The 24571-nt window shown below is 51.1% G+C and overlaps 1 protein-coding gene and 1 non-coding gene across 12 annotated transcripts in view; one reads left to right on the top strand and one right to left on the bottom strand.

The window, feature by feature from the left end:
• Nucleotides 1–2606: 2606 nt before the first annotated feature.
• The window catches only part of CATSPERG (cation channel sperm associated auxiliary subunit gamma), a 35388-nt gene continuing 13423 nt past the window's right edge, over nt 2607–24571 (top strand). For 2 of the 11 annotated variants that reach the window (XM_055248057.2, XM_055248055.2), the window contains exons 1-10: nt 2607–2669; nt 4101–4384; nt 4473–4526; nt 11088–11232; nt 11501–11627; nt 11804–11876; nt 14102–14257; nt 20253–20424; nt 22714–22851; nt 24500–24559. In XM_055248057.2, the coding sequence (XP_055104032.1) occupies nt 4115–4384; nt 4473–4526; nt 11088–11232; nt 11501–11627; nt 11804–11876; nt 14102–14257; nt 20253–20424; nt 22714–22851; nt 24500–24559 (1195 nt within the window). In that variant the 5' untranslated portion in view covers nt 2607–2669; nt 4101–4114. Of the gene's footprint in view, nt 2670–3140; nt 4385–4472; nt 4527–11087; nt 11233–11500; nt 11628–11803; nt 11877–14101; nt 14258–20252; nt 20425–22713; nt 22852–24499; nt 24560–24571 lie in introns of those variants that run through there. The other 9 variants (XM_055248059.2, XM_055248060.2, XM_063621137.1 and 6 more) reach the window with 8 other exon arrangements.
• On the bottom strand, nt 16661–16762 carry LOC129467159 (small nucleolar RNA U13). The gene has a single exon (XR_008652290.1). It is a non-coding gene; the product is annotated as a small nucleolar RNA U13 (small nucleolar RNA).

The following is a 24571-nucleotide window of genomic DNA, read 5'->3' as shown; positions in this document are numbered from 1 at the left end:
ATCCCAGCACTTTGGGAGGCCGAGGCGGGCGGATCACGAGGTCAGGAGATCGAGACCACGGTGAAACCCCGTCTCTACTAAAAATACAAAAAATTAGCCGGGCGTGGTGGCGGGCGCCTGTAGTCCCAGCTACTCGGAGAGGCTGAGGCAGGAGAATGGCGTGAACCCGGGAGGCGGAGCTTGCAGTGAGCCGAGATTGCGCCACTGCACTCCAGCCTGGGTGACAGAGCGAGACTCCGTCTCAAAAAAAAAAAAAAAAAAAAAAAAAAATTTTTAGCAACAGGGTCTTATCCATATTGCCCAGGCTGGTCTCAAGTGATCCTCCTACCTCAGCCTCCCAAAGTACTGGGATTACAGGTGTGCACCACCACATCTGGCTTAATTTTTTTTTTTTTTTTTGAGACAGGGTCTCATTCTGTCGCCCAGGCTGGAGTGCAGTGGAGGGATCTCGGCTCACTGCAACCTCTGCCTCCTGGGTTCAAGCAACTCCTGCCTCAGCCTCCCGAGTAGCTGGGATTACAGGTGCCCGCCACCATGCCCGGCTAATTTTTGTATTTTTTGGTAGACACAAGGTTTTATCATGTTGGCCAGGCTGGTATCGAACTGCAAAGCTCAAGTGATCCGCCTGCCTCAGCTTTCCAAAGTGCTGGGATTACAGACATGAGCCACTATGCCCAGCCAGAGACTCCACCTTTCAAACAAAAACTCAGGATGTGGTGCCCACCAACCTGGCTTACCCAGCCTTTTAGGTGAGTCTAATGCATGCTCAAATTTGAAAGCCACTGGGTTATGTAGGGAAAAGAAAGACATAAGAGACTCCATTTTGAAAAAGACCTGTACTTTAAACAATTGCTTTGCTGGGGCAATAGCTTTGCCCCAGCCACTTTGCCCCAGCCACTTTGACCCAACCTGGAGCTCACAAAAACATGTGTTGTATGAAACCAAGGTTTAAGGGATCTAGGGCTGTGCAGGACGTGCCTTGTTAACAATATGTTTACAAGTAGGATACTTGGTAAAAGTCATCGCTATTCTCTAGTCTCACTAAACCAGGGCACAATGCACCGCGGAAAGCCGCAGGGACCTCTGCCCTGGAAAGCGGGATATTGTCCAAGGTTTCTCCCCATGTGATAGTCTGAAATATGGCCTCGTGGGATGAGAAAGACCTGACCGTCCCCCAGCCCGACACCCGTAAACAGTCTGTGCTGAGGTGGATTAGTAAAAGAGGAAAGCCTCTTGCAGTTGAGATAGAGGAAGGCCACCGTCTCCTGCCTGCCCCTGGGAACTAAATGTCTTGGTATAAAACCCAATTGTACATTTGTTCAATTCTGAGATGAGAGAAAAACCGCCCTGTGGTGGGAGGCGAGACATGTTTGCAGCAATGCTGCCTTGTTATTCTTTACTCCGCTGAGATGTTTGGGTGGAGGGAAACACAAATCTGGCCTACGTGCACATCCAGGCATAGTACCTTCCCTTGAACTTAATTATGACATAGATTCTTTTGCTCACGTTTTTTGCTGACATTCTCCTTATTATCACTCTGCTCTCCTACTACATTCCTTTTTGCTGAAATAATGAAAATAATAATCAATAAAAACTGAGGGAATTCAGAGGCCGGTGCCGGTGCAGGTCCTTGGTATTCTGAGCGCCGGTCCCCTGGGCCCACTATTGTTTCTCTATACTTTGTGTCTTATTTCTTTTCTCAGTCTCTCGTCCCACCCGACTAGAAATACCCACAGGTGTGGAGGGGCAGGCCACCCCTTCAGGGTTAAACGTCTGGTCTGACGTTTTTGATGAATGAACTCCATTCATCAAAAAGTCATAGCCTGAATCCTTACCTGTAAGGCATCAGAATGCAAATGAAAATTAACTTAATGAATATTTTACTTGAGCCGGGCACACTTCCCACAACAGTGTGGGATGGCTGTCCTTGTCCTGTTTTGTAAAGGACAGTGCTAAGCAGCCGATTCATTTTCACAAGGTATCTAGGAAACCACACTTTTTTAAGGAGTAGAATTTTGGGGTAGGGCCGGGCGCGGTGGCTCACGCCTGTAATCCCAGCATTTTGGGAGGCCAAGGCGGGTGGATCGCCTGAGGTCAGGAGTCGAGACCAGCCTGACCAACAAGGCGAAAACCCGTTTCTACTAAAAATGCAAAAAATAAATTAGCCAGGCGTGGTGGCGGGAGCCTATAATCCCAGCTACTCGGGAGGCTGAGGCAAGAGAATCCTTTGAATCCGGGGCGGGGGCGCGGAGGTTGCAGTGAGCCGAAATCGCGCCACTTCACACTTCACTCCAGCCTGGGAGAAAGAGCGAAACTCCGTCTCAAAAAAAAAAAAAAAAAAAAAAAAAAAAGTTTTGGGTAGGAAGGACAAGTAGGGACGGTGCTTGCTGCCAGAACAACCAATAGAAACTCCTTGAAGGCCTTCCTGGCACAAACGTAGTCTCCAGCACCCTCTGCCGACCAGGCCCCGCGCTCTGAGTGCTGAGACAGCCCTCAGCCCTCGGTGCCTTAAGTGTTGCGCGTTACCTTGGAGACAGCGTGAGAGGAGGGCGTGCCTCTGTAAAGGCGGAAGTCGGCTGTGGAAGTGTGGGCGGCCATTTTGGGACCGGGCAAGAGGGGCGGGACTGTTGCGGCCAAGTGACAGTTGACCGGTTTTAACCAAGTGACTGGTATCACGGGGCCGGGGAGAAAGCTGTGCCATCCGGGGCGGGGGGATGCCGGGGACGGGGAGGAACTAGGAAGGGGAGGGGAGGGGGAAGGCGAGAAGGGGAGAGGCAGGGGAAAGAGGGGAGAGTCGTGGGAGCTGGCAGAGGAGGGAAAGGGGGAGCCGAACGTGAAGGGCGAAGGGCGGGGCGGGGTAGGAGAGTCAGGGTATAGAGCAGGCAGGTGTTAATGGCATGGGAAGGAAAAGTAAGAAGTGGGGCAAGAAGGTGTCGCGGTACGAGGGGAAGGTGAGACTGAAGAAGGTGCCGGCTAAGAAGCTGGTGCTGGCGTGAAAGGAGAAGGTATAGGGAGAGGAAACAACGAAGGGCGAGGAAAGATCCCAAGGCGAAGAGACAGTCTCCATCAGGAACGGGGAGGGCGAGGTGGAGGGGCGTTGCCGGAGGGCGGGACGGAGCGAGGGGCCGGCGCGGGAAGAACCAATCGCCGAGAACCCGGGGAAGGGACGGGTCCATAAAGACCAGGTGAAGGAGCAGGGGCGGGGCCAGGAGCGGAAGCAGAGTGAGGAGCAAGCCCCGGGCAAGAAACAGGGGCCCTGCTGGGAGCAAGAGCAGGGGCGGGGCCGGGAACAGGGGCAGGGGAGGGGCCGGGAGAGGGGCGAGACGAGGTACAGTACCCAGGCCCTGGGCAGACCCGAGCGAGGAGAGAGGGGCGAGACGAGGTACAGTACCCAGGCCCTGGGCAGACCCGAGCGAGGAGAGAGGGGCGAGACGAGGTACAGTACCCAGGCCCTGGGCAGACCCGAGCGAGGAGAAAGGGGCGATACCAAGAGAAGTGCGAGGGTGGGGCAAGAGGTTGGGGCAGAGCCGGATGGAAGTACACGGGTGCGATCGCAGGCAGGAGCAGGACGGGGAAACACAAGAGGGGGACTGTCAAAGCGAGAAATAGAAACCAAGACCAGGTGAAGAGCAGGAGTGAAATACAGAGTGGGGGCGGAATAAGGAGCAAGGTGGGGATAAAGTTAAAGGAAGAGACGTGGAGGCGGGGCGGAACGAGGCGCAGGAGCAGGGGTGTGGCCAGAGACATTAGTAGGGCTGGGGCCCGGAGCAATAGCAAAGGTGCGATCCCCACGAGGGTCAGGGGCAGGGCCAGGAGCAAGAGCAGCGGCGGGACCAGGAGCAAGTGCAGAGGCGGAGCCAGGAACAAGAGCAGAGGCGGGGCTAGAAGTCCGTGCGGGGGCAGGGCCAGGAGCAAGAGCAGGGGCGGGACCAAGAGCAAGTGCAGGGGCGGGGCCAGGAGCAAGAGCCGGGGCGGGGCCAGGAGCAAGAGCCGGGTCGTGGCTGGCAAGGGCTGTGAGAGGCGCAGAAGCGAGGTAGAATCTTAGAAGTGGGCTCCAGAGAGCTGTCCTGCGCGTGGGTGTTGACGCCTGCGTTCTCCAGGTTCTAGCCACGTTATGTGCGGCCCAGCCATGTTCCCTGCCGGTCCTCCGTGGCCCAGAGTCCGAGTCCTGCAGGTGCTGTGGGCCCTGCTGGCAGTGCTCCTGACGTCGTGGAAGCTGTGGGCGATCAAGGATTTCCAGGAATGCACCTGGCAGGTTGTCCTGAACGAGTTTAAGAGGGTAGGCGAGAGTGGTGTGAGCGACAGCTTCTTTGAGCAAGAGCCCGTGGACACAGTGAGCAGCTTGTTTCACATGCTGGTGGACTCACCCGTCGACCCGAGCCAGGTGAGGGGACCAGGGTCAAGTGAACCAAAGGGATTTTGAACCCGCACTCCACTCATTTCTGGACATGTGGCCTAACCTCTCTTTGCAGAAATACCTGGGCTTCCCTTACTACCTGAAGATCAACTACTCCTGCGAGGAAAAGGTCAGTGGGTGCAGCACGGATAGGCTCATTCTATGAGCCTTGGTTTTCCCATCTCTAACATTTTTATTTATTTATTTATTTTATTTTTTTGAGACGGAGTCTTCCTCTATTGCCCAGACTGGAGTGCAGTGGCGCGATCTCGGCTCACTGCAACCTCCGCCTCCCGTGTTCAAGCGATTCTCCTGCCTCGGCCTCCCAAGTAGCTGGCACTACAGGCGTGTGCCACCACGCCCGGCTAATTTTTGTGTTTGGTGGAGACAGGGTTTCACCACGTTGCCCAGGCTGGTCTCAAACTCCTGACCTCATGTGATCCACCTGCCTCAGCCTCCCAAAGTGCTGGGATTACAGGTGTGAGCCACCGTGCCTGGCCCCCATCTCAATATTTTAATAGTGGTAGCACCATCCAACCCTCGTGGCTTTAAGGATTCAAGAAGGCTGTCTGTGTACAGTTCCCAGTAACCCACCAATCACCTAGTAGGTGCTCAAGTAAGCTTTTTTGTTCCATGTTTTTTCTTTGTTGTTGTTGTTTTTTTGAGACGGAGTCTGGCTCCGTCGCCCAGGCTGGAGTGCAGTGGCGCGATCTCCGCTCACTGCAAGCTCCGCCTCCTGGGTTCACACCATTCTCCTGCCTTAGCCTCCCAAGTAGCTGGGACTACAGGCGCCTGCCACCATGCCCGGCTGATTTTTTGTATTTTTAGTAGAGATGGTGTTTCACCGGGTTATCCAGGATGGTCTCGATCTCCTGACCTCGTGATCCGCCTGCCTCAGCCTCCTAAAGTGCTGGGATTACAGGCGTGAGCCACCTCGCCCGGCCTTGTTCCAGGTTTTTAAAGCTATGAGTAGGAGTTTACCATATATATAATTCACACACCATAAAATTCACCATTGTTATTTTTGTTATTTTTCTGAGGCAGGGTCTCACTCTGTTACCCAGGCTGGAGTGCAATGGTGAAATCACAGCTCATTGCAGCCTTGACCTCCTGGGCTCAAGTGAACCTTCTGCATCAGCCTCTTGAATAGCTGGGACTAGTTGTACGCCACCACACCAGCACGGGAGGATCACTTGCATCCAGAAGTTCAAGACTAGCCTAGGTGAATTTGGCTGGGCATGGTGGCTCACACCTGTAGAAATGCTAAAGCAGGATCGTCATAATGAGCCTAGGAGGGTGAGGCTGCAGGGAACTGTGATCATGCCACTACACTCTGGCCTGGGTGACAGAGTGAGACCCTGTCTTTATTTTCGTTAATTAATTAATTTATTTATTTTTGAGATGCAGTCTCACTCTGTTGTTGGGGTGATCAGACCCAGCACCAGGTCAGGGCGCGGGATGAGGGGGTGGGCAATGAAGTCCGGTGGAGTCAAAGGATTGAGAAAAAGACAGTTTGAGAGAGAGAAGTAAAGTGGGACCAGGGGGCCATTGCTAGTGTATGGAGGCTGCTAAGGCCCCGAGCTCTGGGAGCCCACCCTATTTATTGGTAATCCAACAAAGAAACAGGTGGTGAGAATGTGGAGGTCAAAAGGATGCGATGCATTAAGCACATGATTTAAAGCTGTGATGGTTTAGCATTTGCTCTGCTACTTGAGATAATGGAGAGCAGGTTCTTTTAACTCAAGATACAATCAATCCTGGGAGCGCAAGGAGCCAGCAAGTCTAGACACATTCCAGAGCCACGGGCCCTGGATTCTATCCAAGCCACGAGGGATTTTATGCCCTGAGCTTAGATTATGGTGCATCAGGGTAGCCTGACCGCCCTTTAGCACAGAGCTTGGTGTTCCAAAGGCCACAAGGGGTTTTAGACCCTGGACCCCGGACATGTTCCAAGACTCTTTTACATTATGTCAGACATGCAAGCCGTGCTTCCGCTTCTCCTAACACTCTGTCGCCCAGGCTGGAGTGCATTGGCGCGATCTCGGCACACTGCAGTCTCTGCCTCCTGGGTCCTAAGTGATTCTCCTGCCTCAGCCTCCTGAGTAGCAGGAATTAAAGTTTTTAATTTTGGTGAAGCCCAGTTTATAAATTTTTTCTTTTTTTTTGCTTGTGTTTTTTGTGTCATTTACAAAGGCCTTGCCTAACTAAAGATCATGAAGACTTACTCATATTTTCTTCTAAGAGATTTTTAGTTTTAGTTCTTACATTTAGGTCTTTCATCCATTTTGAGTTAATTTCTGTATATGGTGTGAGGTCCAAGCTTTTACATGTGCATATCCAGTTGTCTCAGTACCATTTGGTGAGATTATTCTTTTTTTTTTTTTTTGAGACAGAATCTCGTTCTGCCATCCAGGCTGGAGTGCAGTGGCGTGATCTCAGCTCACTACAGCCTGCACATTCTGAGTTCAAGCGATTCTCCTGCCTCAGATGCCCAAGTAGCTGGGACTACAGATGTGCACCACCACGCCCAGCTAATTTTTGTATTTTTAATAGAGACAGGGTTTCACCACGTTGGCCAGGCTGGTCTCAAACTGCTGATCTCAAGTGATCCACTGGCCTCGGCCTCCCAAAGTACTGGGATTACAGGCGTGAGCCACCGTGCCCGGCCTACACCTCAATTACTGTAGCTTTGTAGTAAGTTTTCAAATGGGGAAGTTTGAGTCCTCCAACTTTGTTCCTCTTTTTCTGGATTGTTTTGGCTATAGTTAATTGGTTGGGCTCTGAAGCCAAGCACATAATAGCTGTGTGTTCTCAGGCAAGTTACTTAACCTGTCTGTGCCAAAGTTTTCTCATCGTTAACAAGGGTATGGTAACAATCATATAGTGATTAAATATGTGTAAAGTATGCACAGTACCTGGCTCATAGAAAAGGCTCCATGTGGGAATAATACCTTTTCCTATTCACTCAACACCCACTGTGAATTAGGCCCCCCTTTTACTGAAGGTGATACAATGGTGAATAAAATGGTCAGGTTTTCTTGTGGATTCAGTTGTCTGGGGAGGCAGATAATCAGCAAGTAAATGCATTAAAAATGAAATAATAGGCCGGGCGCGGTGGCTCACGCCTGTAATCCCAGCACTTTGGGAGGCCGAGGCGGGCGGATCACAAGGTCAGGAGATCAAGACCATCCTGGCTAACACAGTGAAACCCCATCTCTACTAAAAATACAAAAAATTACCTGGGCGTGGTGGCAGGCACCTGTAGTCCTGGCTACTCGGGAGGCTGAGGGAGGAGAATGGCGTGAACCCAGGAGGCGGAGCTTGCAGTGAGCTGAGATCGTGCCACTGCACTCCAGCCTGGGCGACAGAGCAAGACTCCTTGTTAAAAAAAAAAAAGAAATAAATAAATAAATAATAATTTTGTTTTTGTTTTATTTTTTTTGAGATGGAATTTTGCTCTTGTTGTCCAGGCTGGAGTGCAATGGCGCGATCTCGGCTCACCGCAACCTCTGCCTCCTGGGTTCAAGCGATTCTTCTGCCTCAGCCTCCCAAGTAGCTGGGATTACAGGCATGTACCACCCTGCCCGGCTAATTTTGTATTTTTAGTAGAGACGGGGTTTCTCCATGTTGGTCAGGCTGGTCTTGAACTCCCGACCTCAGGTGATCCACCTGCCTCAGCCTCCCAAAGTGCTGGGATTATAGGTGTGAGCCACCGCGCCCGGCCAATAATTTTTTTGTTTTAGAGACAGGGTCTTTCGCTGTCACCCAGGCTGAAGTGCAGTGGCTTGATCATAGCTCATTGCAGCCTCGACCTCCTGGGCCCAAGTGATCCTCCTGCCTCAGCCTCCCAAGTAGCAGGGACTACAGGCTCGGGCCATCACACCAGTGGACTTTCAATTAGACAGGGTCTCAGTATGTTGCCTAAGGCTGGCATGAAAGAATTTCTGAGAGTAGTATTAATAAATGCAAAGAATAAAATGAGGTAATATGTTAGAAAGGAGGGGCACTGTTTTAGTGGGGGTGGTTGGAGAAGGTCACTCTGGAGAGGCCTGAGCAGAGACTCAAATGATAAAAAGTGGGGACTATTAGGAGAGCCAGGCAAAGCTTTCCAGGCTGAGGGAAGAGCCAGCACGATGGCCCAGAGGTAGGAAAGAGGTCAGCATGTGTGAGAAACTATGAAGAGGCCTTCGTGGCTGGAGCAGAGTGAGTGAGAGGGAGTGGAGGAGGAGAGGTCAGGGAGGTGAGGGGGGAAGGTTTTTTGGGCTTGATGGGCCATGGTGAGGACTTGGCTTTTACTCTGAGACAGAGCCTGAGAGGGCCCTATGCAGAGGAGGGATGCGATCTGATTCCAGGCTTCACTGGCTCCCTCCTGTTGTTGGGGGAGCAGGGCAGGAGCAGTGAGACAAGGAGGAGGCTGCTGCATTGCCCAGGCAGGAGATGACTGGGACAGGACCAGGGTGTTAGTGGCTACTGTCATCCTCACAGGAAGGAGGTCCCTGCCCCACTAGTACCTCCTCCTCTGCAATGGGAACTCAGGCAGGGCCAGGGACAGGTGTAGTTGACAGGATTGAAAGGAGCCTGGCGCTGGGTGTGGTGGCTCATACCTATAATCCCAGCACTTTGGGAGGCCGGGGAGAGATTGCTTGAGCCCAAGAATTCAAGACCAGCCTGGACAACATAGGGAGACCCTATCTCTACAAAAAAAAATTTAAAAATTGGGCTGGGCTTGGTGGCTTATGCCTGTAATCCCAGCACTTTGGGAGGCCAGGGTGAGCGGATCACGTGAGGTCAGGAGTTCCAGACCAGCCTGCCCAACATGGTGAAACCCCATGTCTACTAAAAATGCAAAAATTAGCCGGGCGTAGTGGTGCATGCCTATAATCCCAGCTACTCGGGAGGCTGAGGCAGGAGAATCGCCTGAACCTGGGAGGCGAAGGGTGCAATGAACTGGGATGGCGCCCTTGTACTCCAGTCTGGGCAACAAATGCGAAACTCCACCTCGGGAAAAAAATAAAAATAACAAAATTAGCCAGGCATGGTAGCGGTACCTGTAGTCCCAGCTATTTCGGAGGCTGAGGCAAGAGGATTGCTGAAGTCTGGGAGAGGTGGAGGTCACAGTGAGCTGTGATGGCACCACTGCACTCCAGGCTGGGCAACAGAACAAGACCTTATCTTAAAAAAAAAAAAAAAAAAAAAAAAAAAGAAAGGCCAGATTCAGTGGCTTACACCTGTAATCCTAGCACTTTAGGAGGCTAAGGCTGGAGGACTGCTTGAGGCCAAGAGTTCAAGACCAACCTGGCCAACATAGCAAGACCCTGTCCCATGTAAAAAATAAATAAATAAATAAATTACAGAAATAGCCAGCCTGGGCAACAGAGTAGACTCTGTCTCTACAAAAATTAAACAATTTTCAAAGAAAGAAAGGCATGGTGGCTTAGGCCTGTGATCCCAGCAGTTTGGGAGGCCGAAGCGGGCAGATCAGTTGAGGTCAGGAGTTTGAGACCAGCCTGGACAACATGGTGAAACCTTGTCTTTACTAAAAATACAAAAATTAGCTGGGCATGGTGGTGCACGCGTGTAGTCCCAGCTACTCAGGAGGCTGAGGCAGGAAAATCACTTGAACCCAGGAGACAGAGGCTGCAGTGAGCCGAGATCATGCCACTGCACTGTAGCCTGGGCAACAGAGTGAGACTCCTTCTTAAAAAAAAAAGGGAAAAGAAAGGAGCCTGGCAAAGAAAGGCAGCCCTCTCGATGAAGGGCTGTGCACAGGTGGCTGGATCTGGTAAATCCCTTGCCCTGGTCCCACAGCAACCAGGGCCTCCCCTTGGTGGCCTGAGTGCCGCCTTCTCTCGGGAATGCCTCTTGGCCTTCACTGGTGCTGGTCCACATGCCTGAAACATCCTTCTCCTCTTCTCCCATTTCCACTCTAAGCGCTCCCCACCCTTTTCTATCCAGCCAGGATCCCACATCCCTGGGAGGTTGTCCAGGCATGCCCTGTCACCCTCGTCCTCAGTCCCTTCCTGTGTAACCGCCCCATCCTACCCTCACCCCAAGCTCCAGGCCCAGAACCTGGCTGTCCTCTGACTTGCATAGGTGGCAGAAAGTCTGCTGCAGAGAGGGTGGAAGCCCACCTCAAGAGTGAGACTGGGGGCTGGATGAGATGGCTCACGCCTTTAATGCCAGCACTTGGGAGGCCAAGGTGGGAGGCTCACTTGAGACCAGGAGTTCAAGGACAGCCTGGGCAATGTAGTGAGACCTCATCTCTCTAATTTTTTTTTTTTTTTTTTTAAGCCTGGAACTGGGAATCCCTGGAGTGGAAAGCAGCACCCTGGGTGCCACATCCCTCCCACCTTCCCAGCATCCTTCCCACCTGCACAGTTTTGTTCATCCCATGCGGCCCTTCCCTGTGTATTCCCTACATGCACATTCTGTCTGCAGACACTGGCTCTGGAGTCATCTCCTCCAGGAAGGCCTCTGACTCCCTCCACAGCCCCTTGCCCCTCTGCCGCCTCCTAGGCTGGCCCATCCCCCATCCAAGCCCCAAACCTAGACCATGTCCTCTGACCATCACATGGTGGACAGTGTGCTGCCCCTGGACAGTCCAGGAGACAGACTGTTAGAGGCGGGCTCAAGGCAGGGGGCACCCAGAGGCTACCATAAGGACACACTTGTGGGGCCATCTCACCCTCAGCCCTCTGAGGACCTGGTGCGCATGGGCCACCTGACGGGGCTAAAGCCCCTGGTGCTGGTCACCTTCCAGTCCCCAGTCAACTTCTACCGCTGGAAGATGGAGCAGCTGCAGATCCAGATGGAGGCTGCCCCCTTCCGCAGCAAAGGTGGGCCTGGGTGAGGCGGGAGGGGTCACAGCCTGGCAGGGGTGTGGGGTTTGCTGGGGGCCTCTGCGGGGCCATGATCTGAGGAGGGTATGTGAAGGGCAGGAGCTCAGCACATTCCATGGCCTAGAGGGGCCACACAAAAGCCCCAGTGGGACCCATGGCGTGGAGGCAGGTATGGGGAGTTGTGGGGAGATCCCAGTGTGGTCTGGGGCCTGGAACCAGCCATTGGGAGGCCCCAGCAGTTTCAGTGCCCAGGGCCTCCCTGCAGAGCCGTGCGTGGCAGAGGAAGTGTGTAGCATGAGCTGGTACACGCCCATGCCCATCAAGAATGGCAGTGTGGTCATGCGTGTGGACGTCAGCAGCAATGGCCTGGGGACCTTCATTCCAGATAAAAGGTACCCTTTCCCAAGACGGGGGCCGGGGTGGACTCCGGGGGAATTCCTCACCCCAGGGTTCCCAGAGGAGCCAGTGGGAGATCCAAGGGAGAGAATGGGGAGAGGAGAGGCAGCTACAAGCTGTGGAACCCCTGACACTGGGACCTCACCTGCGCATGTCCTGCACCTGCTGCTAGGTTCCAGGTGAATATCAATGGCTTCCTGAAGAGAGACCAGGACAATAACATCCAATTCACTGTGGGAGATGAGGTGAGGGAATCTGGGCAGGGGAAAAAGACAATGGTCTGGGCCTTAGGCTGATGCCCTGGTTACTTCCCAGACAAGCAGCAGATCCCATTTAGGGAGCACCAACTTCATGCCAGGCCCCACGTGAAGATCCCATTAATCTCCCCAGTGACCCGTCAAGGGGACGTACTCTCACATACTCCATTATAAAGAGGAGAAAACTGAGGTCCCAAAGGGATGGAACCATTTTCCCATAGTCCCTCAGCATGGAAGGAGTCTTGAAGTTATCTGTCTGACTCCTATACATACCTGTACATATATATATGTACACACCCGTACATATATATGTGTACACACCCGTACATATATGTGTACACACCCGTACATATATATGTGTACACACCCGTACATATATATGTGTACACACCCGTACATATATGTGTGCATACCCGTACATATATATATGTGCATACCCGTACATATATATATAGGTGCATACCCGTACATATATATATAGGTGCATACCCGTACACATATATATAGGTGCATACCCGTACACATATATATAGGTGCATACCCGTACATATATATATAGGTGCATACCCGTACATATATATATAGGTGCATACCTGTACATATATATATATAGGTGCATACCTGTACATACATACACACACACACACACACACATACACACACACACATATATATATTTTTTTGAGACAGGGCCTCACTCTGTCATCCAGGCTGGAGTGCAGTGGTGCAATCATGGCTCACTGCAGACTTGACCTTCTGGGCTCAAGCAATACTCCCACCTCAGCCTCCCTAGTAGCTGGGACCACAGGCATGTACCACCATATCCAGCTAATTTTTAAATTAATTATCATTATTATTATTATTATTATTATTGTTATTATTTTTGAGACAGAGTCTCGCTGTGTCACCCAGGCTAGAGTGCAGTATGATCTTGCCTCATTGTAACCTCCGCCTCCCGGGTTCAAGCAATTCTCCTGCCTCAGCCTCCCAAGTAGCTGGGATTACAGGTGCCCATCACCACGCCCAGCTAATAATTTTTTTATTTTTTGTAGAGACAAGGCCTCACTCTGTCACCCAGGCTGGAGTGCAGGGGAATGACCTTGTCAGGCTCAGGTGATACTCTCAATTCAGTTTTTGTATTTTTAGTAGAGGCAGGGTTTTACCATGTTGCCAGGGTGGTCTCAAACTCCGGGGCTCAAGTGAACCGCCTACCTTGGTCTCCCAAAGTGCCAGGATTACAGGCGTGAGCCACTGTGCCCAGCCCATGCCCATATTCAATTTTTTTTTTTTTTTGAGACCGAGTTTCACTCTTGTTGCCCAGGCTGGAGTGCAGTGGTGTGATCTCGGCTCACTGCAACCTCTGCCTCCTGGATTCAAACAATTCTCCTACCTCAGCCTCCTGAGTAGCTGGGATTATAGGCATGTGCCACCACACCCAGCTAATTTTTTTTTTCGTATTTTTATTAGAGATGGGGTTTCTCCATGTTGGCAGGCTGGTCTTGAACTCCCAACCTCAGGTGATCCACCTGCCTCAGCCTCCCAAAGTGCTGGGATTACAGGCATGAGCCACCACGCCTGGCCTCATACCCATATTCTTAATCCCGATGCGTTCACCCATTCATTCATGCAGTCACTCAGCAGGCACTTACTGAGCACGTGTTGTTGCATCATGGGGACACAGCAGTGAACACACAGACCCAAATCTCTGCCCTCCTGGAGTTGACACTCTAGTGGGGTAGACAGATGGCAAACCAGCAAACTGTGAAAATCAAGTGAATTCCGTAGTAGGGTAAAGGGTGGTAAGTGCTCTGGAGAGAAACGGAACAGGGCAACGGGAGTTGGGTCTGTGCAGAAGGAGAGTGCAATATTTAATAGGATGGTCAAGAAAGGCCTCATTGAGAAGGTTAAGCTTCCAAGGAGAGAATCGCATGGATACTAAGGGAAGAGCAGTTCATCAGGATAAACAGCATTTCATCAGGAGAAACAGAGGCCCTGAGGTGGGCGTGTTCCTGGGAGGTCTGAGAAGCAGAGAAGAGGCCGTGTGGCTGGGAGAGAGGGAGCGAGGGGGAGAATGGTAAGGATTGAAGTCAAGGAAGTGAGAAGGACAAATCGCGTGGGGCCTTGTAGGTCCAGGTCAGGCCTTGGACCTAAATGAGATGGAGCCTCAGGAGAGTGGCGGGAGTGTTGGCGTCCCTCCTGTCTCTCCTTGGCAGCTCTTCGACCTGATGCCCCGGTACTTTGTGGGTGTCTCATCAAGGCCCTTGTGGCACACTGTGGACCAGTCACCTGTGCTCATCCTGGGAGGCATTCCCAATGAGAAGTACATCCTGATGACCGACACCAGCTTCAAGGACTTCTCTCTCGTGGAGGTGAACGGTGTGGGGCAGATGGTGGGTGGGGCGTCTTGGAGGGAGCTGGGCCTCAGCCCCTGAAATAGGGTGGGGGCCTGGGGCTCTAGAAGAAGTCCCCAAAGACACATCAGTCCCCATGAGAGGCAGATAGCATGAAGAAAAAACACAAGATTCTACAGCCAGAGGGCCTAGGTTCAAACCCTGGTTCTGCCACCTCCTGGCTGCCTGACCCTGGACCTGGCAGTTCAATGACCTGGTCTTCAGATTCCCATTTGTAACATGGGAGTAATATTTATATTTACTTCATAGGATTGTTGTGAGGATGATATAAGTTAATAGTTTCTGGCCAGGTGCAGAGGCTCATGCCTATAATCCCAGCACTTTGGGAGGCTGAGGTAGGAGAATCGCTTGAGAGCAGAAGTTCGAGACCAGCCTGGACAACATAGTGAGACTCCATCTCTACCAAAAATACAAAACTTAGCCAGGGGTGGTGGCATGAGTCTGTAGTCTCAGCTGCTCAGAAGGCTGAAGCGGGAGGATTGCTTGAGCCTGGGACTTCGAGGCTGCAGTGAGCTATGATCACACCGCTGCACTCTAGCCTGGGAGAGAGATCGAGACCCTGTCTCAAAAAAAAAAAAAAAAAAAACAAAAAAAGAGGCGTGATAGCGGGCACCTGTAATCCCAGCTACTCAGGAGGCTGAGGCAGGAGAATGGTGTGAAGCCGTGAGGCAGAGCTTGCAGTGAGCTGAGATCGTGCCACTGCACTCTAGCCTGGGCAACAGAGCCAGACTCCATCTCAAAAAAAAAAAAAAAGTTAATAGCTTCCATAATCAATGATATATATGTGCCATTACCTTCTACACTCTGGAAAATTCTGCATTGCAATATACATCTCTGCCCAAGGGTTTCTTATTAGGCATTGAGAGCCTATATTATCCCAGAGTAGGGAGGGAGTGTCTGAAGTAAGGATCTTTTGGCTTCAGCGACAGAACTATGTTGGAATTAGTGCAGCTACAGGAGAACGCCAAGCCAGGTTGGTTTACCCAGAGAACTGGCTTTAAGAAGTGCACCCACAGCCGGGTGCAGTGGCTCACACCTGTAATCCCAGCACTTTGGGAGGCCGAGGCGGGTGGATCACCTGAGGTCAGGAGTTCAGACCAGCCTAGGCAACATGGTGAAACCCCGTCTCTACTAAAAGTACAAAAATTAGCCAGGCATGGTGGCAGGCACCTGTAATCCCAGCTACTCAGGAGGCTGAGGCTGGAGAATCGCTTGAATCTGGGAGGCGGAAGTTGCAGTGAGCCAAGATCATACCACTGTATCCAGCCTGGGCGATAGAGCAAGACTCTGTCTCAAAAAAAAAAAAAAAAAAAAAAGATTGCCTTAACCTCCTCCCATCAAGGTCAAAAGTCCTACTCACAATTTCTGAGGATCCCACGTGGATTAGTATTCTCCTGACCCCCTCTGGTTCTGAATTCCTGCTTATGTGGAATTTGTTCAGTTTGTGGACCATATTCCTGTCCTGTGTCAGCTTTCTCTGTTCTGAGCCAAGTCTATTCAGACATTGTTTAATTTACACACACTTTAAAAAAAAAAAAAGGGACAGGGTTTTGCTCTGTCACCGAGGCTGGAGTGCACTGGTGTGATCATAGCTCACTGCAGCCTCCAACTCCTGGACTTAAACGAGCCTCCTGCCTCAGCCTACCAAGTAGGTGGTATTACAGGCATGCGCCACCTTACCTGGCTAATTTTTAAAAATTGTTTGTAGAGACACGGTCTCACTATGTTGCCCAGGCTGGTCTCAAACTCCTGCCCTTAAGCAATTCTCCCATCTAGGCCCCCCAAAGTGCTGGGATCACCGTGCCTGGCCAATTTCCACAGACTTTTTTTTTTTTTTTTTTCGAGATGGAATTTCACTCTTGTTGCCCAGGCTGGAGTGCAATGGTGTGATCTCAGCTCACTGCAACCTCCACCCCCTGGGTTCAAGTGATTCTCCTGCCTCAGCCTCCCAAGTAGCTAGGATTATAGGCACGCACCACCACACCCAGCTAATTTTGTATTTTTAATACAGATGGGGTTTCACCATGTTGGCCAGGCTGGTCTCGAGCTCCTGACCTCAAGTGATCCACCCACCTCAGCCTCCCAAAGTGCTGGGATTACAGGCATGAGCCATCGCGCCTGGTCATAGAGAAGGTGTTTATATTCATAGGAATGAAAACAAGTTCAATTTAAATTCAGGCATCCAAATTCTTGTTCCTTATTTTTTTTTAACTTATTGAAGTGAAATCCATAAATTTAACCATTTTAAAGTGAACATCAGTGGCATCTAGTTCATTCACAATATTATGCAACCACCACCACTATCTACTTCCAAAAAATTTCCATCACTCCAAAATAAGCCCTGGGTTTGTTTTTATTTCATGTCAGACAGGTAATGGGCCGACACCATAACAAGGCTTGAGGGAGACACATCTCAGATGACGGTGAAAACCCAATCACCACACTTAGAAACTACAAGAAGATCCTATGATCCTGTTTTAGTTCTTTTTTTTTTTCTTTTTGTCATGGTCTCACTTTGTTACCCAGGCTGGAGTTCAGTGGTGCAATCTTGACCCATTGCAGCCTCCACCTCCTGGGTTCAAGCCATCCTCCTACCTGAGCCTGCCTAGTAGCTGGGACTGCAGGCACATATCACCATGCCTAGCTAATTTTTGTATTTTTGGTAAAGATGAGGTTTTGCCATGTTGCCCAGCTTGGTCTTGAACTCCTGACCTCAAGCCATCCTCCTGCGTTGGCCTCCCAAAGTGCTGTGATTACAGGCATGAGCCACCGTGCCCGGCCTTATTCTTGTTCTCTAACCAAGGAGATTTCTCCCTGATGGCCTCATCTCTTTGTCTCCTCTCTTCCCTGCTCCTGTCTCTCTCCACCACTCCCTTCCACACTGCCCGCAGGAAACAGATCCTCCCCTGGCCCGTGGTTGGGGTCCAGGTATAGATCCTGTAACAAAGAGACCCTGGAAGGGAATTACTTAAATAGAGACTGTTGCTCATTCTTTTTTTTTTTTTTTCTTTCTTTCTTCCTTTTTTTCTTTTTTTTTTTTTTTTTTTTTTGAGACGGAGTCTTGCTCTGTCCCCCAGGCTGGGGTGCAGTGGCGCGATCTCGGCTCACTGCAAGCTCCGCCTCCCGGGTTCACGCCATTCTCCTGCCTCAGCCTCCCGAGTAGCTGGGACTACAGGCGCCTGCCACCATGCCCGGCTAATTTTTTGTATTTTTAGTAGAGGCGGGGTTTCACCGTGTTAGCCAGGATGGTCTCGATCTCCTGACCTCGTGATCCGCCCGCCTCGGCCTCCCAAAGTGCTGGGATTACAGGCTTGAGCCACCGCGCCCGCCTCTTTTTTTTCTTTTGAGACAGAGTCTCGCTCTGCTGCCCAGGCTGGAGTGCAGTGGCGCAATCTCGGCTTACTGCAACCTCCGCCTCCTAGGTTCAAGTGATTCTTCTGCCTCAGCCTCCCGAGTAGCTGGGATTACAGGCACCCACCACCACACCTGGCTGATTTTTGTATTTTTAGTAGAGATGGGGTTTTGCCATGTTGGCCAGGCTGGTCTCAAACTCCTGACCTCAAATGATCTGCCTGCCTTGGCCTCCCAAAGTGTTGGGATTACAGGTGTGAGCCACCGCACCCGGCCATTGCTCATTCTCATAACAGTCCAGAGATGAAGAACCTTGTTCCTTCCATTTTCTCTCTTCACCATCCCCTGGGCTCAAGGTGTTGGCCTCTGTATGATGGCAGCCACTGGGAAAGGGGAGGAGCAGAAGTAGAGGGCAAGCCATTTTCTTTTAAACAAACTTCATTTCCACTGACATTCCACTAGTGAGAAGGGGTCACCTGGCTACATCCAACTGCAAGGGACACTGGGTGGTACATGCCCAGCTAAACTCAATCACCAAAAAATATGGGGAAATGGATTTGAGAGCTTCACTAGCCATCTCCTGAAAGTGGAGAAGAAAATTTATTGGTTCATGAGACAAAAAAATTCAGGACTTCAGGCTCTGCTTGGCCCAGGATTTCAAACAGTATCACTGAGATGGGGTTTCTCGCCTCATCTCTTGGACCACATTCCTCTGTTTTTTGTTTGTTTGTTTTTTGAGATGGAGTTTCACTCTTGTCACCCAGGCTGGAGTACAGTGGTGCAATCTTGGTTCACTACAACCTCTGCCTCCTGGGTTCAAGCGATTCTCTTGCCTCAGCCTCCCAAGTAGCTAGGATTACAGGCACGTGTCACCATGTCCAGCCAATATTTTGTATTTTTAGTAGAGATGGGATTTCACCATGTTAGCCAGGCTGGTTTTGAACTCCTGGCCTCAAGCAATCCACCTGTCTCAGCCTCCAAAGTGCTAGGATTTCAGGCACTTGGCCACATTCCTCTGTATTGACTTGATGCTCAAAACAGTCCTGTTGGCTGGGTGCGGTGGCTCAGGCCTGTAATCCCAACATTTTGGGAAGCCAAGGTGAGCAGATCACGTGAGCCTGTGAATTCGAGACCAGCCTGGCCAACATGGTGAAACCCCGTCTCTACTAAAAATACAAAAATTAGCCAGGCATGGTGATGGGCACCTGTAATCCGAGCTACTCGGGAGGCTGAGGCAAGATAATTGCTTGAACCCGGGAGGCAGAGGTTGCAGTGAGCCAGGATTGTGCCACTGCACTCCAACCTGGGTGACAGAGTGAGATCCTATCTCAAAAAACAAACAAAAAATGGTTCTGTTTTCTGGAACTGAAGACTACAGAGGCTGCATCTTCTCAAGCCCACATTCAGTGGGAAAGATCTTTCCCAAGAATCCCCACATCCCCAAAGTCACAAGATTCCTTCCACTTGGTACAGCTCAGGTCCCTTCCACCCCAACAAAACCAACACAATCACCATGCCCAACATGATGCCTAGTGAATTAAATGAGTTAGAACTTTCCAATGAGGCTGAGGTGGGAGGACTGATTGAAGCCAGGAGTTCAAGACCAGGGCAACATAGCGAGACTCCCATCTACACAGTTATTTATTTATTTTAATTAGCTGGGAGGCCGGGTGCAGTGGCTCACGCCTGTAATCCCAGCACTTTAGGAGGCTGAGGCGGGTGGATCACGAGGTCAGGAGATCGAGACCATCCTGGCTAACACGGTGAAACCCCCGTCTGTACTAAAAATACAAAAAATTAGCTGGGTTTGGTGGTAGGCGCCTGTAGTGCCAGATACTCGGGAGGCTGAGGCAGGAGAATGGCGTGAACCTGGGAGGCAGAGCTTGCAGTGAGCCGAAATCACGCCACTGCACTCTAGCCTGGGCGACAGAGCAAGACTCCGCCTCAAAAAAAAAAAAAAAAAATTAGCTGGGAATGGTGGCAAGCACCTGTAGTCCCAGCTACTCGAGAGGCTGAGGTGGGAGGATTGCTTGAGCCCAGGAGTTCAAGACCAGCCTGGGTAACATAGCGAGACCTCACCTCTACAAAAATAAAAATAAAAAAATTAGCTAGGCATGGTGGTGAGCACCTGTCATGCCAGCTACTCAGGAGACTGAGGTGAGAGGATCGTTCGAGCCCAGGAATTTGAAACTGCAGTGAGCTATGATCATATCACTCCAGCCTGGGTGACAGAGCCAGATCCAGCCTTTAAAAAAAATGTCGCTTGGGGCGAGCATGGGGTGTTGTATCCATGTAGGTATAACCCTGACTGTAGCCAAGGGCACAAGGACCGCTAAGGACCGTTGAGCATGCTGTGCACTGCCCAACTCCAGGGGGCACAGGAAGCCTGAACTGGCTCAGGCCTGGGTCACCTGCTTCTCTGGTCCATATGGGGGAGGTTTGGCTACCAAGGTGCTGCTGCGGGGTGAGCAGGGAGAGCGCCCTGGGGCAGCTACGTGTGTCCCTCCCAAGCAGCTGTCAGAGCAGGAGCTTCCCCCCAAGGCAGGACATGGGGGCTGAGGCCAAGGCCACCTGCTCACCACTAGCCTCTGCTCCCCTGCAGCTAAGCATTGACAGTTGCTGGGTGGGCTCCTTCTACTGCCCCCATTCTGGCTTCACGGCCACCATCTATGACACTATTGCCACCGAGAGCACCCTCTTCATTCGGCAGAACCAGCTGGTCTACTATTTTACAGGCACCTATACAACACTCTATGAGAGAAACCGCGGCAGTGGTGAGTGTGCTGTGGCTGGACCCACACCTGGGGAGGGCACCCTGGTGAACCTCTCCACTGAAGGTACCTGGGGGCTGGAATTGCTGTGGGTGAGGCAGTGGGGAAGGAGCTTGCCAAGGCCCCAAATCACCCTTGCCCACCCCTAATGGGCCTTGCCTTGCCTTTTTTTTTTTTTTTTTTTTTTGCCGGGATGAGGTTTCCACCCAGACCCTCCTGGGAATTGTGAGCAGCTGTGAGAAGAGAGGGTGTGAGAGTAAAGGGAGGTAGAGGCAGACACACGCGTGTGCCCACACACAGTGGCAGAAGGACATACCAAGACAGACCAGACGGGGAGAGAGAAAGTCAGAGGGAGAGGGGCATGGCAAGTCAGAAAGACAGAGCGGGAGGAGAGGGAGAAACAGATGGGCAAAGCCTCACGGGAAACTCATTGGAGAGGAAAAAAGAGAGTCTAGGCACAGTGGCTCAGGAGGCCAGACTACTCAAGAGGCTGACAGGAGGGGGCATCGCATGAACCCAGGGGTTTGAGGCTGCAGTGAGCTATGATCACACCACTGCACTCCAGCCTAGGCAACAGAGCAAGACCCTGTTTCAAAAAAAAAAAAAAAAAAAAAAAGCTGGGCGCGATGGCTCATGCCTATAATCCTAGCACTTTGGGAGGCCGAGGTGGGTGGATCACTTGAAGTCAGGAGTTCAAGGCCAGCCTGACCAACCTGGTGAAACCCCATCTCTACTAAAAATACAAAAATTAGCCGGGCGTGGTGGTGGGCACCTGTTATTCCAGCTACTCAGGAGGCTGAGAAAGGAGAATTGCTTGAACCCAGGAAGCAGAGGTTGCAGTGAGCTGAGTTCACACCACTGCACTCCAGCCTGGCCAACAGAGCGAGACTCAGTTTTAAAAAAAGAGAGAGGAAAAAGCGAGAGAGATGAAAAAGACTATTCAACTTAATCCTTAAATGATACCGTGGCTGGGCGCGGTAGCTCACACCTGTAATCCCAGCACTTTGGGAGACTGAGGCAGGTGGATCACGAGGTCAGGAGTTCGAGACCAGCCTGGCTAACACGGTGAAACCCCATCTCTACTAAAAATACAAAAAATTAGCAAAATTAGCTGGGCGTGGTGGCACATGCCTGTAGTCCCAGCTACTCGGGAGGCTGAGGCAGGAGAATCGCTTGAACCCGGGAGGCGGAGCTTGCAGTGAGCTGAGATCCTGCCACTGCACTCCAGCCTGGGCGACAGAGCAAGATGCCATCTCAAAAAAAAAAAAGAAAGAAAGAAAGAAAGAAAGAAAGAAAGAAAGAAAAGAAAGAAAGAAAGAAAGAAGGAGAAAGAAAAAAGCCAGGCGTGGTGGCTCACGCCTGTAATCCTAGCACTTTGGGAGGGCAGATCACGAGGTCAGGAGTTCGAGACCAGCCTGGCCAATATGGTGAAACCCCGTCTCTACTAAAAATGCAAAAATTAGCTGGGTGTGGTGGCGTGTGCCTGTACTCCCAGCTTCTCGGAAGGCTGAGGCAGAAGAATTGCTTGAACCCAGGAGGCGGGGCTGCAGTGAGCCAAGATTGTGCCACTTCACTCCAGCCTGGGCAACAGAATGAGACTCTGTCTCAAAAAAAAAAAAAAGACACCAAAACTCTCCTATTTCTTCTGGTTTTTCCCGCCATCTCAGTGAGAACTGTCAGCTTACGGAGTCACTGGAATTGGACTATAACTTACATTTCATAAGTGAATGCATGTCCCCAGCAGCTTTGCTTTATCTCTTTCTTAGGGCACTTTGACAGTGGGAGGAACCAAATTCAAATTGGCTTAAGCCAAAGAAAAGGGGTGTTTATTGGCTTCCGTGGCTGAAAAGCCCAGGAGCATGTTGGTTTCAGGGATGGCTGCACCAGGGGGTCACTGTCACGGTTAGACAGTCACCTCCTTGTGCATGCCACAGTGATTCAGGCCCCTGCCCAGTAACTGTAGACTTTTATGCCCCTCAGTAGCCCCAGAAAAGAGCATCTTGTTGCTGATTGCAACCTGATATTGCCTCTGATTTGGCCAGCTTGGTCACATGCTAATCACTGTGGCCAAGGGAGTGCAAGGGAGGTGTCAGCCCAATCTGACCCTCATGGACAGAGTGTGAGCAAGGAGGATTTTCTCAAAGGCAGCGGGTGCCCTCTGCCAGGTGCTCCCTGACACCACACTGAACATGAGGACAGATAACAGGCTCACTAAAGCCAGGGAGATGTGGGCGGGGGTGGAGGCCCCAGATCCAACCACCTGGGTCTGAGGCCCCATGCTGACTTCCCTAGGCAGTTGGGTTCGTGTCCTGGCCAGCGAGTGCATCAAGAAGCTGTGCCCTGTGTATTTCCATAGCAACGGCTCTGAGTACATAATGGCCCTCACCACGGGCAAGCATGAGGGTTATGTACACTTCGGGACCATCAGAGGTAAGGGTGTGGGCCTCTGTCAGCCCCAGGGACTCCTCTATACCCTCTCACCCCTCCGAGGATTCTAACCTTGAGCCCTCACTCATCACCATGTGCCCTGAGGAGGGCCCCCAGGCTGAGGGTGGTGGTGGTGGTGGTGGTGGTGGAGGGATGCCTTTGTAGGGGTAGGGCTTGGGGGTATGTTATGTATCTTTCATGATGTACTTGGTTTTAAAGGGCAGAAGAGCTGGGCACAGTGGCTCATGCCTGTAATCCCAGCACTTTGGGAGGCTGAGGCAGGTGGATCACTTGAGGTCAGGAGTTCAAGAACATCCTGGCCAACATGGTGAAACCCCATCTCTACTAAAAATACAAAAATTAGATGGGCGTGGTGGCAGGCACCTGTAATCCCAGCTATTCAGGAGGCTGAGGCAGGAGAGTCACTTGAACCCAGGAGATGAAGGTTGCAGTGAGCCGAGATTGCGCCACTGCACTCCAGCGTGGGCAACAGAGTGAGACCCTGTCTCAAAACAAACAAACAAATCCCCTCCCCCAAAAAAAAATCGCAGAAGCACAATTCAAAAATAATTTAAGTACAGCTGGGCACAGTGGCTCATGCCTGTAATCCCAGCACTTTGGGAAGCTGAGGTGTGTGGATCACCTGAGGTCAGGAATTCGAGACCAGCCTGGCCAACATGGCGAAACCCTATCTCTACTAAAAATACAAAAATCAGTTGAGCATGGTGGCACGCACCTGTAGTCCCAGCTACCTGGGAGGCTGAGGCATGAGAATTGCTTGAACCTGGGAAGCGGAGGTTGCAGTAAGCCGAGATCATGCCACTGCACTCCAGCCTGGGCAACAGAGTGAGACTGTCTTAATAATAATGATAGTAATAATAATAATAATAACTTAAGCACAAAGAATTTGTGGACTTACATAAATGAAAAGACTACGGTTCAACTTCAGGTATGGCTGGATCCAGGGGCTCACAGGGTAGGTCATCAGGACTCCATCTCTTGGTAAGGTAGTGCAGCATAGTAATTAATTATAGCACAGATTCCGGAGAGAGACTGCTCCATCACACCTTTGCTGTGTGCCTTTCGATATGTAACTTGACCTCTCTGATCTCGTTTTCTTCACCTACAAAATGTGGCTAAGGGTAGTACTAGTATCTAGGTCACTGGGTTGATATAAAGATTAAATAAGTTGGTTTTTATAAAGGTCTTAGTGCTAGTGATGTGGTGAGTGTTACAAACGGTTTATTATCATTGGTCCTATAATTTGGGTCCATTTTCAGGTAGCTATTCCTGCATGGAGGCTAAAGGTGGCCCCTTAAAGCTTGAGACTCAAGTCACCTACTAGTCTGAGTCACACCAAGCGAATGAAGACAGCATCTTTCCCATTAATTCTAACACAAATCCCAGAGTAAACTCTGATCGGCCCACTGTGGGTCACATGGCCAGACCTGAGCCATGAGACCCACAGTCTCATGACTGTGACCAAAGACAGACATGCTCTGATGGGCCAGATGTGAGTGACAAAAGGCCAGAGAATGAGATCCCAAGGACTGAGGGGCTGGTGGGCATGAGGAGGGCAATCAGAGTTGGCTTGATGGGCTGCCAGACAGGAGGGAGAGGGCCTGAACATGAACCCCACCTTGCTTTGCAGATGGCCAGGTGTCCTTTGAGATGCTGCCCAGGCAGTGGTCTGTGTGTGAGCAGATAGGAGGTACTCATTCCC

Source organism: Symphalangus syndactylus, chromosome 17, assembly GCF_028878055.3.
Source record: "Symphalangus syndactylus isolate Jambi chromosome 17, NHGRI_mSymSyn1-v2.1_pri, whole genome shotgun sequence".
Taxonomy (NCBI): domain Eukaryota; kingdom Metazoa; phylum Chordata; class Mammalia; order Primates; family Hylobatidae; genus Symphalangus; species Symphalangus syndactylus.
The sequence above is the reverse complement of the archived record's forward strand: the minus strand, read 5'-3'. Positions and strand labels throughout refer to the sequence as shown.